Genomic DNA, 18,076 nt, shown 5'->3' on the forward strand with positions numbered 1-18,076 from the left:
ATTTTTAATTTTCAATTATCTTTTCCTTGGTTTGATTTGGAATCTGCTTTTTTGTTTTGCCGTTTGTCTCTTTATTTGTTCTTTGGCTTGTCAGAGGATGATGCTTATGTAGACAAGCTGCCCACCTTTGAGAGACACTTTGATTCGTTTGCAGGTATAGTAGAGATCCCCTCAGAGAGAGGAGAGGGGATGCGTTGGGGCATTGTTCCTGTGTCAGTTTTCAATCCGTTTGATGGCCTTTACCCAGAGTGCACTTGATATAGAAGGGTGAAGGTTCATCACTGAGTGTTTTGTCAGTCAAAGTGTGTAGGTATTGGGACAGTGACACACTTTTTGGGGTCTTTTTTCCCACATTCTGGCACAGTTTCAGAAAGCCTGTGATTGAGCCTCCGTCAATCTTTTCACATTAACATCTCAAATTATTTAAAAAGACCATCTCCGTGTCATTATCCTAATGCCTACTTATTTGACCGGTCTACTTTGTTTTGCTCACAGATTTAGGGACATACCACATGTTCATTTTTTGTCCTTTTCAAACATGGCAGCATTTTTCAGTGAAATTGTAATTTGTCTTCATTGTTTTGCTTTTGCCGACCCAAACATTTCCACACATTTGCCAAGCATTTATATATTATATTTTCTCTCTCTCTCTCTTTCTCTTTCTCTCTCTTTTAACAAAAATATTTGAGTGTCTTCCCCTATGCCCATCTGCGTGCTCGTGAGACTTTTCTCTTTATTTCATGACTGTGCACCAGTTGGCTGTCTCTCCATTGGCAACCTTGTGACTCTTCTCTTGGCGACACATGGTGTGTGTGTGTGTGTGTGTGTGTGTACAGAGTGCAGTCCAGTCCCTCCCAGATACCTTTGTACCCCCAGTCTGCATCACAAGAGTGTGCTTGAGTGTTGAGCCTGAGTCTGAAGAGCTCCTTATCTGTGGGCCCTTGAGATCCATATTGTCTGTCTTTCTCTCTCTCTCTCTCACACACACACACACACACACACACACACACACACACACCCAAACACACACTCTCACACATACTGCCAGATCAGAGCTGCTGCTCACCAAGTCGTTTGAAGTCTGGCATGAGAATTAGGCTGAATTAGACAGCCAGCAGCTGTTTGGTATTCATGCTACTCTCTCTCTCTCTCTCTCTCTCTCTCTCTCTCTCTCTCTCTCTCTCTCTCTCTCTCTCTCTCTCTCTCTCTCTACTGCTGGAGTAGCACAAAACAGCCATAAGTTCAACCAATCTCCAATGGCCCTAAAGCACACACTCAACCCTTGATGCCCACCTGTCACACCTGTCACTCGTGCACTTTAAAGCCATAAGAGAATACAAGCCCAAAACAACCCACCCTCTCCATCTGAACACCTGCCCTTTTGTTTTCTTCATGAAGCACCGCTCTGCTCTCATCGTTCCATCACCCAACAGCTCTGTTAATCCACTCACTTAACAACACACCTTCACTACTGATTCCCTACATCGAAACTATAGTATGTACTAGAACAAACCTACTCTGTCTAAGTTTGTGACAAGTGCAATAATTGTCCCTTCTCATAGGTTTTTGTTTTGATATTTATAATGTTCCAGAGGCTTAAACTAGCCAGTATTTTACAAGAATAAAAGGAATTATTCGAGAAAAGTTAAAACATAATGATGTGTAAAAGAAATCTCTCCTATCGCATAAATCGTCTCATGACCTGTCAACATAATCCTGCGACATCTTTTAGGGATCCCAACCCTCATATTGGGATCTTCTGCCAAAACCCATTGTTCAATGGTCAGTGTTTTAGTGATACTTTCTATTAAGTCATAATGTCAGTAAATACAAAATCCCTTTCACGTTTATCAGATATTTGTGCTGAGGTGGGCATCAAGATATATTGATATATATTGTTTATCATTAACCTGGTAATATTTTGCCTGTTGTCCATCATAGTGAATTATTGAAGTGAAAGTTACCAACTGTGGATGGTCTAAACACATAAACACAGGTCTGAGTTTACTACTGGTACATGCATAATGTGTGAGGTATAGCTTTAACTTTTTATATTTGCAGCTATTTAAGAGTTTAAATCTGATAATGATATACTGGCTATCATAGCACACATTTTTGATGAAGATCCTTTCATTTATTTCCGTTTTGTTTTTAACTGAGCAGGATTTTTTATTCTGGTACTTCACTCTGGTGGACAGACTTTGTAATGGAGACACCATTTCTAAACTACCTGAAGTATATCTTTGGCACATCTCCCAACAGAGACACAGCTACTAATAATCTGCAATAAGATAATATTGCCCAATATATCAGCCTATTTATCTGTGTAGCTCTAGTTTAAGGGGATTTCTTTGTGATAAACTTGCAATGAAAGTTAACCAGCACTGTCTGAATGCACTTAGTGTTGGTCTCTGTGAGGCTAAACTTCATATTCATAGGCTGTTTTCCTTGGAGGATGCAGCCACTGAAATTGGGACGCAGCATCTCTCTCCCTGTGCACCACAGTCCCTCCCTCTCTCTGCTCTCTAGTCTTAGTCCTGCCCCCTGCAGGATGTCTTTATACATGACCGTATGCTTCCATTTGTTTGATAATTTGAAAAGTGGAGGCCTGGAGCAAAATGTGAGCACAGTAAGACACTGAGAGAAAAGCCTAAAATAGATAAACGCAGTACGAAACAACCTGCCACTGATGAAGAAAGTAGTGCCAGTTTAGTGCTACCTAAATTGCCAGAAACTAGAGCATCAGCTGGTGTAATACGTTCCCTAATAGAGCAAACATTGGTTGCTGCCCCTGAAACTGGCAACCCCCTCAGACTCTGCAGCCTCGACTTCCTCTCTCCTGTATCACACATTGAGTCGTACCACTGCCAGCATCCAGCAGCACACACCTGGCCCTCACTCCACCTGACTGCTGCCTTTCCTCATTCACGCAAGCACCCACCAAAAACCACCACCCATGTTGTCACCAGCTCTGTCTCGGCTTGTGCATCTACGTCCCCTCGGCCTCCACCTCCATGTTTCACCCCACTGTGACGTTTGATAGACCTGCCATGTGAGACTCACGCTACTGTCCTTTTCCCCCCCCCATCCCCTCCCCTCCCCTCCATCCCTCCTCACCCACTTCCCTCCCCTTCATCCCTCTTCCTCCTCCTCGTCCCTTTCTCCTGACCCCACCCCTCAACCCCACACAGAGAATGACCAGCCATCCCTTGTGTGGTTTGACAGAGGGAAGTTTTATTTAACCTTTGAAGGTAAGTTTTCTCTGCACCAGGGTAGCGAGCACACACACTCTTCTGAGAATAATTTGTGCAAGCTTTGCCCCCTGCCCTGCCCCTTCTTTCCTTCCTTTCTTCCTTCCTCCCCTTGCCTTCCTCTTCCTTCTTTTGCAATCCCTCCATCACCCTAACCCACACCATGCTAACTCCTGGCTGAGGCCCCCCTCCCCATATGCAGTCAACTATGCAGTCTTCTCATATCTTCCTCTACCTTCTCTTCCTGACATTGTTCAGTCTCATTTCGTCTGCGCTGACCGGCTTTCATTTCCTGAAGAATCATCATTCTTCGTGTACTTTGCTAATCACTTCCTCGTCACTTTTGTCCTTTTGGTTATTTGGTTTTTGGTTTGATCTTCGGGCTCTCTGATCTCCTTTGATCTTGTCAGAATAATTCAGCTTTAACAGCATGTCTGGAATAAGCATGCATAACATATTTCTGTCTCTCTCTATGTCTCCCTCTGTCTTTCCTTTCTCATCTACCTGTGCTTATTCAAATAAAAGCCAGAAAAAAAATATAAAAATTTAAAGTAATTGTGTTTTAATTCTACAATGTCACAGTCAAATAGAAAAGAGAAATGGCTCTCCTCTTCACACATAACCTGCTGTTTTCATGCCACCTTACTAACACTAATATTTGTTCTCATTTCAAATAGTTTATTACATCACAGTAGTTTTCACACCGTGTGTTGTGCCTCATTTCATCCACACACTTGGTTAGGAAGAGTGTAGTGTCCTGGTTTGGGAGTTGGACCATGTATCTATTAATCTGTTGTTAATGTATTTTTATAATTGGTTGAATCTACTATACATTGATCTATGCCCTGACTGTTTCTATAACAACCAGAAAAGTACTAGTAAATAGCGACTAATTCAGCTCATTGGATTGTTGCTCATTGGTTGAGTCTGTCTTGCCCTATTCAGACTATTTTTGTGTGTGTGTGTGTGTGTGTGTGTGTGTGTGTGTGTGTGTGTGTGTGTGTGTGTGTGTGTGTGTGTGTGTGTGTGTGTGTGTGGTGTGTGTGTGTGTGTTGCCTCCAGGCTGCTCCAGAGGGCCCAGTCCTCTCACCATGGGGGCTCAGGACACTCTTCCTGTGGCCGCTGCGTTCACAGAGACGGTCAACGCCTTCTTTAAAGGAGCTGACCCAAGCAAGTAGGTCAACAAAAAGCTTTACACATTCACGACATATAATCTGAAATACATATGACAGTAGGATTCCCCGCCCTGGGTTGCAAGGGTTTGCACTAATAGAAAAAAAAAAAAAAAAAAAAAGTGACATAACCCTTCATTATATAATGAATATGGCCTGTAAAATTTGTGACTGCATCCTCCATCCCTGCAGTGTAGTTTCATGTAAGACCGAACTCATTGAGCATGCTCAGTTTTTGTGCCTACACTGCTTGGGGCAGGTTTAGGAGCTGAGAGGAATACACTAATCGGTTTAAATTATTGATTTAGGCTTTTTTAATATTGGCAAGATGTGTGAATTTGCTGTGAAAGATTTGCTCTAAAAAGTGTTAAATACATAAAGGCTGCGATGCAGGCTCATAAGCGCAAAGTCTTATAGAGAAATTACTAGGGCTGCTCCCTCTTAATCGATTAGTCGACTAATCTGTTGTTTTGGTCTTGGTCAACTTAGATTTCTTTAGTTGATTAGTCATGTTTTATGCTTTTTTCATGCTGAATGATTTATTTCCAAGAAACGTACGAGCACATCTCTGGTAAACACAAGAATTAAAGTGGTGCTTTTGCATGACTCTTTGCGGAGAAACTCAGATTTACAGATCTGTCAATTAAATCAACTAATCGATTAGTCGGTACAATTGAATGAGTGTTAGTCGACTAAGAATTTCTTCAATCGAGCACTGCCCTAGATATTACAGTATGTAACACAAATTGGGGTTCAAAGCTTTTTCAAGAAAGAAAACAGAAGAAAAACGGAGCAATCAACAAAAGAAGTGTGTGTGTGTGTGTGTGTGTGTGTGTGTGTGTGTGTGTGTGTGTGTGTGTGTGTGTGTGTGTGTGTGTGTGTGTGTGTGTGTGTGTGTGTGTGTGTGTGTGTCTCTCTCTCTCTAACCCACTCCTTGTCTTTCTCTTCCTCTCAGGTGTGTTGTGAAGATCATAGGTGAGATGGTTTTGTCGTTTCCAGCGGGAATCACGCGGCACTTTGCCAATAACTCGTCCCCAGCCGTGCTAACCTTCAGCATAACCAACTACAGTCGTCTGGAGCATGTGCTGCCTAACCCCCAGCTCCTCTGCTGGTAATGACACGGCTGTTACACATCACCTCTCTCTCAGAAACGGCACATTTCATACACAAGGAAAATGTGTTTTATAAAGATTGTCTAAAGTATACAACAGCATGAAGTAAACAAACACTTTTAAAAGAGAGGGTCATGAAGTGTCATGAAAACTAAGTGAAACTTTAAATGTATACGGTATGTTTTAACTAAAAACCAACAAATCTTTAGATCGGATTATGCACATATTTTTGTATTTGAAATAAGGACTTAAACTAGTAAAATTATCTAAGGAATGGCTCATAAAACATTCCTGATCCCATATGGAAGAGTTTGGTTGTTAGTGAGGATGAGTTAACTTTAGATCATCTCAGATACTAACGCAGCTGACTGCATATTGAGTCATCATGAGGTCATCATGAGTGTTCAGACCAATGACTCTGAACAGAGGTTGGCTTTTTTTTTTGTTTGTCTTTTTGTTTTATTTGTTTTCTTCAGGTTTAAAAAAAAAAAAAAAAAAACTTACCTGGGATTCAAATTTTAATAAGCTAACCTAAAAGCACTAAAATTGTTTTGCCTTACAGCGGAATACTTATTGCTGTTACATATTATTTATTACGAAATTACATTCATAGAATAAATCTTTAAAATAATGCAGGATTATTTCTGCAAGAAGTCTTTGATTAAATGTTTTCCTAAAACCCTGCATAGTTGTTGTAAAACAAGTGTGAAGCACGACCTCTTGTGGCTCATTGTGAGAATTAACAGACTAACCAAAGCCTGTCAAATTCAGCCTGTGGACTCAAATTTTCAAAGTCATTATTGCCACAATAAGTTTATTTGTCTGGTCAAACATTCCTTTAAAATGACATGTATTTTGATCATGCTTTTCTACATTCTTCCCCACCAGTGACACCACTACACAAGCCAAGGCTGATGCCAAGGACTTCTGGGTAAACATGCCAAACCTGATATCCCATTTAAAGAAGGTGGCAGAGCAGAAGCCACAGGCAACATACTACAATGTGGACATGCTCAAGTATCAGGTGAGCTCGCACCCCTGGGGAGTCACTAGGCTAAGAGATACTGTACACAGCAGCTTTGACAAGATGTATAGGCAAAAATGCCACTGAAGTTATAACAACCCCTTATCAACTATTACCCATTGAACATGTTTTTTTTGGGGGTGCTTATATGAACTTTAGGGACAACGTGACATTATGTTGGATTCCCTAAACGTAAAACAAAATGCTTTGGCACTGCGATTATTATAAGTAGTGTCTGCATATTTTCTATCTGTGTGCAGGTATCGACGGAGGGGCTCCAGTCGATTCCTCTGAATCTAGCAGTGAGCTGGAGATGTGAGCCCACCAGCACTGACCTGAGAATAGACTACAAATACAACGGGGAGGCCATAACGACGCCGATGGCCCTCAACAACGTCCAGTTCCTCGTCCCTGTCGATGGAGGGGTTTCAAAACTACAGGCTGTCTTACCTCCTGCTGCGTGGTACGGTGGTAACGTTTGACTTTCAGTTGGCCATTTCGTCTTCAGAAGCTTCATCTATGTGGTTTTCTGTCCTCTTGTAATCTTGACAGGAATGCGGAGCAGCAAAGAATCCTTTGGAAGATTCCTGATATCTCACAGAAGTCTGAAAACGGAGGTATGTACAGAATGATAAAAGTAACATATACCGTTTAGTAATATTGATATTCTTTAGAAAATAGCCTTGTGGCGAATGATGAGAGTCCTGGTTTTAGTTTTATTTCTGATTGTATCGGCCTAGAAGAGATTGAATCAATTACCAGAGTTAGCCCTGGTTAAAGGTTTATGTACACATTTACTTGTACTGGCATAGCACTTTTACAAAAACAAGAGACAAGCATAGATAAGAACTAAGATTTAAAAGAAAAGTACATACAGCATACAAACATTGATCTGCTCTAACTTGAGTTGTGGCAGTTTCTGCAGACATGTAGTTAAACACTGAACTAGAACCTGCACTAGGAGCCATGGATGCAGCTAAGCTGCTACATGAAAAAGGTGTAATACATGTGACCATGTGTGTGGTATGTTTCCAGAGCTCCTCTGGAAAATTAGTGCCTTATGTAAAAGCTACAGTGGAATATTTACACATATTTTCAACTGAGAAAGCTTAGTTTGATTTGTGCATCTGACTTGACAATCTGACATCATCTGATGTACTCTAAATTGTCTGTTGCCTGTTTCATATGTTGCAAAGCAGAAAGGCCGAGTAAACTAGATTATGTAGTTATATACAGTATAAGATAGAAAACATAACCAGGTTCAAACATGATCAGTTTAGTCCAGCTTCTTTTGAACATGGATGACTTATCCATTGGTACTCTACTATATCTGTATCTCTCATATAATGTGTAATTTTCCTTTCAAATGAATTTCAGTCAGTGCTTCCTTGAAATCTGTATCCAGCAAATACTTTGACGGCGAGCAGGATTTGATACAAAAGCCTGTTCCTGCAAAGTTAAATATAGCAAAATCGTCGAGAGCTGCTTCCAGCATCTTTCATTTTGTCAGTCATAGTCAGAAGCTATTTTCACTTCTTTTTTTAACTTGATTTCCTTGTGCACACCACTGTCTATGAGATGTTGTGAATTAAATTATTTTCCCTTCACCCCTGACTCATTCCTCGGGGCTGACAGACATCTTTCTAAAGTCGCCCTCTTTCCGCAGGTGTGGGCTCGTTGTTAGCACGCTTTCAGCTAACAGAAGGTCCCAGTAAACCGGCTCCACTGGCGGTGCAGTTCACCAGTGAGGGCAGCACCCTGTCGGGCTGTGACATAGAGCTGGCTGGGCCAGGATACCGCTTCTCTCTAGTCAAGAAGAGGTTTGCCGCAGGTCAGTTTAGCATTTTAGTAACAACATATAGAAGGAGTTTCCAAACCAAACATTATTTATCACTGTCACTACTAGTGTCAAATGATCGCTCTTCCAACTCATCCGGTAGTTCGAACCTTTCTAAACCCACACTGATGTTTTACATTTTTTGAGTTTCCCATATTCAAGTACTGTCACTTATTTATCATTTAAAAAGTTATGTTTTTCATTGTTTGATGTCAAATATCAATATAAGTTGAAGGAATATTAGTTAGATTTTTCAGCAGTTACACATTTTGAAAACCTTTTTTAAAAAATGTTTTAATTTATTATTTAAAAGTCTGTGTATTATTCTCTATTAAATTGCTAATTTGAGGTATAATATACAAGTAGAAAATACATACTAATTTTGTCTTTTGGAAGTAAATCTTTAGATTTTCTAAGTGGTGATCTACGTACCGGTAATTGGAAATCAGTCCATCTAAACTTTATTTACTGCAGATTACTAATGAACATTAATAACACATAAGATTGATTTTAGTGCAGCCAAAATAAAGGTTTTTCTTATTTCATCCTTGCAAAAAGTATTTATATTTTTCTACAGTATGTGTGTATGTTAATTTATCATTTTATGCACTAGGTTTATTGTCATTACGTCCATTATTATGTAATCATGCAGCTTACTGTAGTAACTGTCTCTGAAGTTAATAGTAGATCTATAAAAGATCCATAAATGACATAACATAACAAACATAAAACCTAAACACTTCGTCGCTACGTTTCAGGAAAATACCTGGCCGACAACTAACCCATGCTACTGACGACAGCACTGTTGAACAGAACAATCGCAGTGGACTGAGGTTGACACCGAGGACAGGGGACAAACCAACACCAGACGACAGACTTTCCATTAACCTTTTCTGAACCCACACGACAGGTCCGCAGCCTGCCCAGCAGTATTGTATTACTTGCATATAGCATCGTGGAAACAGTTTTAGGTCATGTAATTATCGTATTTGTATTCATTTCATAACATCTGTATTGCTGCAGTTAGACACCTGGGTTCTTCTTCCCTCTGAAGTCTGTGCCTCTGTCTCCATCGTCCTCTGGTCAATGTGTGGTGGTGTTGTTTTAAAGTTTCACTGCAGCTGCCTGACAGACAGACATGGACAAAAAGAGTTTGAGTCAGATTTTTAACTCTGGGTGACAAGCTGTTTGTTGTCGAGAGTCCAGAAAGATTTGGCTGTAAAAAATACCCTTCAATAAGATCTCTGCAGTCAGACACAGCCTCAGCCTCTGACACGAAGTCTTAACGCCCCAAAGATAGACTGGTTTCAGTTAAAGCTTGGCCCTGGACAATACGATAATCCTACACCTTCAAAATCAGATCTTTTAATAGAGTCTGAGCTCGAAGCCTGAGAGCGCTCTCGCACTGACGGCAGCCATTTGCGTGTCTTTTTGCCAGCAAGTAAATGCATTTACTGATGCACTTTGACGCATGTTGTCACAAGAGGTTAAATTAAAGAGGTTTCTTGTCAGTGATTGAAACACAGAATCAGGTAACTACAAAAGATTTTCATGCATCATCTACTGGTACTACAGGGTCAAATTACTTTGGATCACATCCTTTTTTAATATAAACGCACTGATCAGTCAATCAAACTGTTAATTAATTTTATTTCTCTGGAATACACAGACGTGGAGAGTTTTTAGCTAGTTAGGCAGCTGCAATGATAAATCAATTTACTGGTTGCAAAATAAGAAAAATCTGTTTTCCCGTCAGAACAAACGATGTGTACAAAGTGTCATTTAAAATTGATAATATATATCTTAAAGGGCGTTTGGTGTTTTCCTCGTATTGTCAGATAGCCTTTATGTTGTTCCCAGGACAGCAGTGATAGACTCCAGAGTACATGACAACATTCTATTTTTATTTATTGAACGATGATTTGTTGTATAAAACATGTGATTCTGTATACGAATAGAATTTGAATGGTATCACACAACTCAGAACCCTGAAAGGTATAAATATTTGAACTCTCTCTCTTTTGTTATCTGTGTAGTTGGGTAAACTGTGTACAGTATAAGGTATAATTTTGGAATTTATTTCAGATATAATTTTTTAACTCGAGTGCAACAGAAGATTTGAGCTATATATGGGGGGGGGGGGTAATTTAAAGAAAAAGATAAATATCTTCCTGGATGCTGTGTTATGCTTTGTGAAAGCAGTGTTAATGTAGAGTTAGTTATACCACGGGCAAGGTCCACATTTTAAAGACTTAGTTTGACATTTTGGGAAATATATTCTGTCTGTTCAACAGGACACGGTTAGCTTAGCATAAAGACTGGAAGCAGCTAATCTGTTTTTACAGAGATATATGCCCTGTATAGAAAGCAATGTCAGTCAGTTGTTGTCTCAACTTTTAGATTGATTGCCATTCAATTTTACATTCATAGTCCTCATAGGATGAATCCTACTGACTTGTGATCTCTATTCCAGGTTGATGCTTGTGGTTTGGAATGAAATTGACTGTAACTATCAGACATATTGCTATACAATTTGGTACAAACATTCATGTCCCCCTCAGGATGAATTGGAATAACTTTGGAGATTCCTTACCAGACTAAGATGGTGAACTTGTTAAATATACTTGCTAAACGTCAACAAGTCAGCATTGTAATTGTGAGAGGGTTAGCATTTAGCTCAAAGCACCGCTGTGCCTAAGTCCAGTCTTTATGCTAAGCTAAGATAAACGTGTCGTGTCTCCTGTTTAACATTTAACATTCTCTGCAAGAAAGTGAGTCAGCATATTTCCCGAAGTTGTTGAACTTTTTCTTTTAATGAGGTTAAGACAATGACGACAAAAGCAATCAATTTTCCTCAACAGCAGTGATGATGTTTGGTGACTGTGGTACCACTACTGGAACAATATTGGTTTACTGGGACCAGCTTTTTTTTAAATTATTATTATTATTTAAACCTCATCAGAAACCACTTGTATTAATCCAACATTCTCAGTTCCCACATCTAGCCTGACATGTCTGATCGGTTTTCTGACCTGTTTCCGTTCACCTCAGTGGTACCTGAACTGATTATATCATGAGCACACCCCCGATCATCCAACCAGCGCTTGTATCCATGGCTTTATTTTGCATAATCGTAATGGTCTCTGTGAGATGTCAAGTTGAATGAGGTTGTAGATTGAGGTTAAGCTGACCAAAATGCTTTTTTTTTTTTTTTCTTCTTCTTCTGTATTTTATGTGCGTGTACCCCAGACAGTAAGTCCTCTGTTAAGGAGAATAAGCTGAATATTTTTAAAATGGATAAAAATGAAAAAATATTATATTGTTTAATGTGTAATGAACACTGTGCTGATGATGTTGAACTTCCTGAATGCTCTGACACTCAACACAAAGAACAAAAAAAGTGTGTGTGAAGCGTAGCCGAAGATCTCTGTACTGTACTGTATGTCGGCATTCTGCTAAATGAAACCAATCATGGTCCTTTCAGAGCTGTCGTAGAAGCATCTTTGACTGAATGTACGTCAAGAGGACTATTAGCAACATGTCAATACTCCTATTAAATGCTAGAGTACTTTCGATCGGACATACTGTAGTTTTGATGTAGATATTTGGCAAATTAAAAGATCCGATTTTAGCTGTGCAGTTAAGATAAAAGTAATTGTATTTATGTACCGATTCGGTGTAAAAGAACATTGTGGATTTCTCTGAGGTTGCATTTAATTTATCAATGCAAGGTGAGGATGATTGGTGCCATTTAGCGTCCACATTGGTTTGGTAACGTTTTCTTTCAGTCATGTCAGTCCTTCATCTAGTTGACTGGATGGATCCACGTAGCTGAGAGGAAGCTGTAACCTTCTGGGTGAATTTTGAAGCTATCAGTGCAACAGTCACTACAGCATTATCTACAGAGGCCCACCACACACATCCCCCATCATGCATCTGTTTTAAATTACCACTACACTACAGCCTACGTGTCTTTCAGCTTGAAAGTCATGTTGCATTACTAAACTCAGTCTGTTAGTTGCCAGATAATTCTTTGCATCAGTTAAAAAAAAAAAATGGAACAAAACTTTTACAGATATTCATCTCTGTGGTGAATTTGTCCTGCAGTAATTCATTATTGCATGCCGAGCATGCAGTAACAGGTGGGGCATTCATGATGATAGATAGTACTGAAATGACGTGTTGTGCTGTCAGTTACCTGTATTAATGTTAAAAAGAGAGCAGGGAGTGTGTTTATGTGTGCTATAAGCCAGAATGCTTTTTGGTTCTGTGCCGTTAACCTCAAACACATGTGCAAGCTGTTTGTACAGTACATAACAATGCTAAGATGAACTGAAAAACTTAGTTTGCTTCTTTCCAAAACCAATAAAAGTTATAACTGGATGTCTGTGTTTGCAGTTTTCTCTTTATAATTTAGTCTTTCTCATGAATACATACAAAATAGTAGTCTACTGTATCTGTGGCTTTACTAAGACACGCTAGCAGCACGGCGAGATGTTGGACTGTCATTGGGCCGTCACTTTGGTCCAGACTGAAATATCTCAACTACTAGCCTGATCGCCCTGAAAGTTGGACATGTCATGGTCCGCAGAGGATGATTCTCGGTGACTTTAGTGATCCCCTGAATGTTCATCTAGCAAATTTGTCACTTATTCAGTAAAATATAACTCGCTAACAAAATTAGCACAAAATGTTGTACAGACATTCGTGGATCCTGGGCGATGTCTCACAGCAACTCTGGTGATCAAGCTAACGTGTTCACGTTTATTGTTTTGTTGACAACCGTTGGATAGATTCCTGTATAATTTGGTACACACATCAATGTTCTACTTGGGATAAGTAATAAATTGTCCAAAACTTTGGTTTATGACCAAATACCTGCAAAACTAATGACAATCACATCACATTATTTGTGTGTAGTGCTAACTGCTAACACACCAAACTATGATGGTAAACATGAGAAAGGTAGCATTGCCATTGTAAGCATTTGGCTCTTAGCACCACTGTTGTGTCACATATTTATGTTATGATGATCCTATTGACTAGGTTTACTGGAGTATTGCTCGGTGAGGAGGACTGCAATTTTAAAAAGATATCATACCTCAACTCCCGTGCAAGAATATTTATTTCACAAAAATAGTGAAATGATAGAATACAGCTCAAGTTTCCTATACATACATCAAAGCAGAGATGGACACACTTGCAACCCTGTGGATCCATGGCTACATACAGGACACAAACCAGGGCTGAGATACTGGTATCTGTCCATAAGTTTATTATAATAAAATATATTCTTATGGTTGCACATGCCTTCCAGCTCGAGTTCAGAAACATGTTTACAAACATGGTCCACTTTCACATTCACAAACCTTACAAGGTAAAGTAATTCACAAAAAATATTAAAAGCAAGCACTTAAAGTGTGGATATGAGCCTTGTTATACATACAATACAGTGATGTTATTGTTTTGAAACATCAGTATTTTGATTCAGATTTGCTTTCTACTAGGCGAGACAGGAGAGAGCGGAGTCAATTTGGAGAAAGGAAGAAGAAGAGGGGAGGTTGTCCTCAGCAGAGGAAGGTGAGGTCGCTCTTCCTGCAACCCACCTGGCAGCACAAGGTGGTCAGCATGTTATTCATATCCCGTTTGGTCAACTCGGAGCCCGGGGTGCTGCCGCTCAGGCTCTCCAAACTGCCCTGCTCTCCTGTGGGCAAACCTAGAACAACAAGTTGCAACAAATGTTTAAGAAACACTTGCTCTAATTTAGTCCAACAACAGGGTTCACACAGACTTCATCTCTGCAAATGTCAGTGTCCAAGATTTTCACAGTTGTTTCAAACAATAATAATGGCTGACTGACTGTTTCCAGATCAGTCTTGTGTTATTGAGCTCTACTGTATGTTCCCATTAAATGAGGAAACTCTAAATGACAGCACAGATTAACTCAGTGCTATTTGTCTTCTCCAGTGTCACTTTACTCTTTCTAATCAGCATGACCGATAGGCTAACTGGGTTTGTTTGTGTGTGACAGACAGTAAGAGAGAGAGAGAGAGAGAGAGAGAGTGAGAGGCTGCTGCCAGAGAACAGACTACAGCAGCATTTAATTAAGCATAATAAGGTAAAATAGCAGACAATGTGTCTGGCACCTGTCTGCCTGCACACACCCACTGAACTACAGCCGCTAAATTAGTATGCAATACACACTACATGTAGCAAGAATTACAGCACTGGAAAGCTTCAAATTACTGGCTTATAGAAATATAACTTTTATGTTTAGGGATAATGTCTTACATTACAATTTTGCAGTCAGCATTTAAGTGGGTTAATATGTTGATGCCTGAGTCAGTGAAAGTAACATTAAAACACATAAATGCTTTGAGAGATATTGTTAAAAAGTAAAACAAGAACGAGGATGAGAGCTTAAAGAGGTCACCTTTTGCAGAAAACTTAAAACTAAATGATTACATTTCCACAAAAGTTGGATGCAAACTGCAGGATTCATACCAGACAGTAGTTAAACCCTTAACAATTAGCAGCCCAGGCGTTGGTCAGCCAATACATACTCTGCATGGTCAAATGCTTGTTCAAGCCTACATAACTTTTTTTTTTAAATTCAAGTGAAATTTAAAATGAAAATACCATAAACATGTCAGGCTGAATTTGGGGAAACATTTCCCAATAGAGCTTCACTGAAGAGCTGAAATAAGCTGATACAGAATGTTAAAAAGCTTAGACAGTGTGGAGTACGATGTTTTTTTTTAAATCGTCTCATTGAGATTAAGATAAAAATTTAAAATAAATAGTAATAAGGAAATATTACAAATTTGTAGAAGCCCACCTGTCTATTTTAGGTAGCCCTGTGGTGTATCTACCACAAAAATGTAGGTTCACAATTTTTCAAGTCCGTCTCTAAACAATACTCACATTAAACAAGTTTTCATGCTGTAATTATTCATACTGACCATAAAAAGATCACTTCCTAACCGGCGTCCAATCAAAGTGATGGGGAACAAAATCCATAGTACTCGTTTTGTGCAAAAATGAATTCCAAAGTTTTTTCTGAAGTTAATATGAGACTTCATCAGTTTAAGTTAGTTAAATCGAGTGGATATCTTCCAAAGTGACAGCCTTTTTAGTGGGAAACTCCCTCTTTGTGTTTCCCTGCGGAGATACAGTGGAGGGATAGTAACAAAAAAGGTATTTTTGGTACCAAAAAGGTCGTAACTTTGGAAGATATCCATTTAACTCTGACAGCTGAGCCCTCATATTAGCTTCACATAAACTTTACAATGAAAAATACATATTTTCATGGAGGGAGGACTGCAGATTTTGTACCCATCATATACATTGAAAACGGATCTCTTAATGGCCGGAATGAACAAAAGGAATAATTACAGCCAGCAAAACCTGGTTCATTGTTGATGCAGCCACCCTTTAAGGATACATCTAGACAGAAACAGAAGAAATCCTGCACCAAGGCAAAAAAGTAAACTTTGTTGAACTGTGGTGAAATGTTAGATTAGAGATGTAGAGATTAGAGAATAAAAAGAGAAGTCATCTCACCGTCCATGTCTGACTCACTGAGGACTCTCCTCCAACGGGAGCCCCCGCAGGTGTAAACGACGGCCCTCAGGAACTCTCGACCGCATAGCTTCACTGCCTTCACCTCTGCTCTCACCTGGACCACGCACACCACTGCACACAACAGCAGAGGCAAAACCACCAGAGCACGCATGCTGGATACCTGACGGAGGTTTATGTCTTTGTTGGTCTGGTTTGTTCCTGAAACTACCTCAGCTGCGCTGTCCTGTTTTCTGTTGGTTATCTGTTATCTTGCCGGCTGTCTTTGAGTCTTCTTTCTTGATCCAATGCCTGCATCTCCATGTGTTATATACCATCCGACTTTCAGTTCATCAATGCAGAGTATCTCTCCACTTCCTCCCTTTAGCCTATCCCAATCACTCACACACACCCACGCACACACACACATGTCTCACAAACACACACACACACACACACACACACACACACACACACACACACACACACACAGTCCTATGTTTCCGGTCAGCCGTTTAAGAGAGAGTTACAACCATCAGCCTTTTACAACCCTCAACTGACAATCACATTAGATGAGTGCAGCCTCCTTGGTGATTATGTGATTGCACTGACCTTCACTACACCGCATGGCTAATTAAGTGATACAAAGTGATTCCCAAACAGATGTTTCATCTGTTTACTACGCTTTATTGGCCCGGTTGTGCTTGTCTTTATGAGCAGTTCGGGCCACACGAGAGGAAAAAAGTCAATGTTGACAGTCCCATCATGCAGGTCATTACGTTGCTGCTGATGGTGCAATGTGATACTCAGCATGACATTTCAGTTCGATCATTAACGGTGGAGGTCCCACTTAGGATGTCAATGAAGTTATATTATGTTTAGTTGGACGTGCTGTGTGGTAGAATAAAACAACGATATAAAAATAGAATGACCAAATAAAAAATAAATTAAAAAAATTGTCTACTTCATAGATTAGAAGTTATTACAAGTCTTTTAGTTGTTGTCTTTCCTTTTTCGTAATTATAAAAAAAGGAAAACTTGATTGAACGGTTCAATCAGTAATAATTGACTGATTTTTTAGCACAAATAATCATAATATTAGCTTAGTTCCAGACCCCTAAAGAACCTGCAGACTTTTCAAATGTATGTTGGTGACATTATCAGAAAAAAAAACGTCTGGAACAAGTTTAGCACTGGGCTGGTGAACATCATGTTCCACTAATACTGTATGTACAGTAACCACATAAAAACAAGATAAATGTTCAAAATGCATGACAAATTCTGACAAATGTTTTCATTTTTCTAAAAGTGCAATGAAAACAAATCACACAAAATAACATCTGCTGAGCTCCACGGCCATCATGTTACCTGAGCATATACGTTTGAAAGTTCTGCAAATAGCCAGTAAGTGAGTTGGGATTGTTTTGTCAGTCTAAAACAGACATGTTCATGATCTCATTCTTTCCAGGTAAGGTTATCACGCAGTATCAGCAGACACCGCTTTATTCATTTAACCCGACTATGCTGGCTCCCTAACATGTTTTCGACCTTTATGATTCTGCTCTGGCTCCTAATTTTCCTTACGCAATCTCAGCAGTTTTTTATGTTTAAGTCTGCAGTATTTTGTCTGTATTATTTTCACTGCTGTATGTGTTAATATAATCTAAACCTAATGATTTTAATAGAGCTATAACAGTGTTTCTGTTGCATCATCGTCCTCATGTGTCTGGAGCTGATGTGCATTAATTCTCAGAGTTACAACTTCTTTCGTCATAATGAACACAGTTTTGTCCGACTGTACTGATTACTGACTCAAAGGAGAGGTGTAGACGATGACCTTAAATGATCCTAAATGATGTAAAATGATCAGGGTGAGTGACATAATCTGCCATTTGGACTGACAAACTAAAAACAAGGGCTTCTGTTTATCCCTCAAAATAATGTCTAACTGACTTTGTTCGCTGATTCTGTGCGTTGAGCCAACTCTGTGGTATTTCATCTGAATTCAAACAAGAACCTTGATTATGCACTTTTAACAGAGTTGTGACAGAAGTTCGGCTCTATAGCAAACTGAGCAGCAGCTGCAGTGAAGAAGAAAAAACGATTCTCTCCATTGTGGG

The 18,076-nt window shown here is 39.5% G+C and overlaps 2 protein-coding genes across 9 annotated transcripts in view; one reads left to right on the top strand and one right to left on the bottom strand.

Annotated features, from left to right (window-relative positions):
- sgip1a (SH3GL interacting endocytic adaptor 1a) overlaps positions 1 to 12,779 on the top strand; it is an 80,312-nt gene extending 67,533 nt beyond the window's left edge. For all 8 annotated transcript variants that reach the window (XM_028587007.1, XM_028587012.1, XM_028587010.1 and 5 more), the window contains 8 exons: positions 3,192 to 3,251; positions 4,314 to 4,425; positions 5,379 to 5,534; positions 6,424 to 6,559; positions 6,820 to 7,022; positions 7,112 to 7,176; positions 8,226 to 8,390; positions 9,155 to 12,779. In XM_028587007.1, the coding sequence (XP_028442808.1) occupies positions 3,192 to 3,251; positions 4,314 to 4,425; positions 5,379 to 5,534; positions 6,424 to 6,559; positions 6,820 to 7,022; positions 7,112 to 7,176; positions 8,226 to 8,390; positions 9,155 to 9,177 (920 nt within the window). In that variant the 3' untranslated portion in view covers positions 9,178 to 12,779. The remainder of the gene's footprint in view (positions 1 to 3,191; positions 3,252 to 4,313; positions 4,426 to 5,378; positions 5,535 to 6,423; positions 6,560 to 6,819; positions 7,023 to 7,111; positions 7,177 to 8,225; positions 8,391 to 9,154) is intronic.
- A 1,184-nt stretch (positions 12,780 to 13,963) lies between these two features.
- Positions 13,964 to 16,131, bottom strand: insl5a (insulin-like 5a). Its single transcript, XM_028588468.1, has 2 exons — positions 15,960 to 16,131; positions 13,964 to 14,112 (listed from the first exon to the last, which is right to left on the bottom strand). Exons 1-2 carry the CDS (start codon positions 16,129 to 16,131, stop codon positions 13,964 to 13,966), a joined length of 321 nt encoding a protein of 106 aa, XP_028444269.1.
- Between the last annotated feature and the right edge of the window lie 1,945 nt (positions 16,132 to 18,076).

Source organism: Perca flavescens, chromosome 9 (assembly GCF_004354835.1).
Source record: "Perca flavescens isolate YP-PL-M2 chromosome 9, PFLA_1.0, whole genome shotgun sequence".
Taxonomy (NCBI): domain Eukaryota; kingdom Metazoa; phylum Chordata; class Actinopteri; order Perciformes; family Percidae; genus Perca; species Perca flavescens.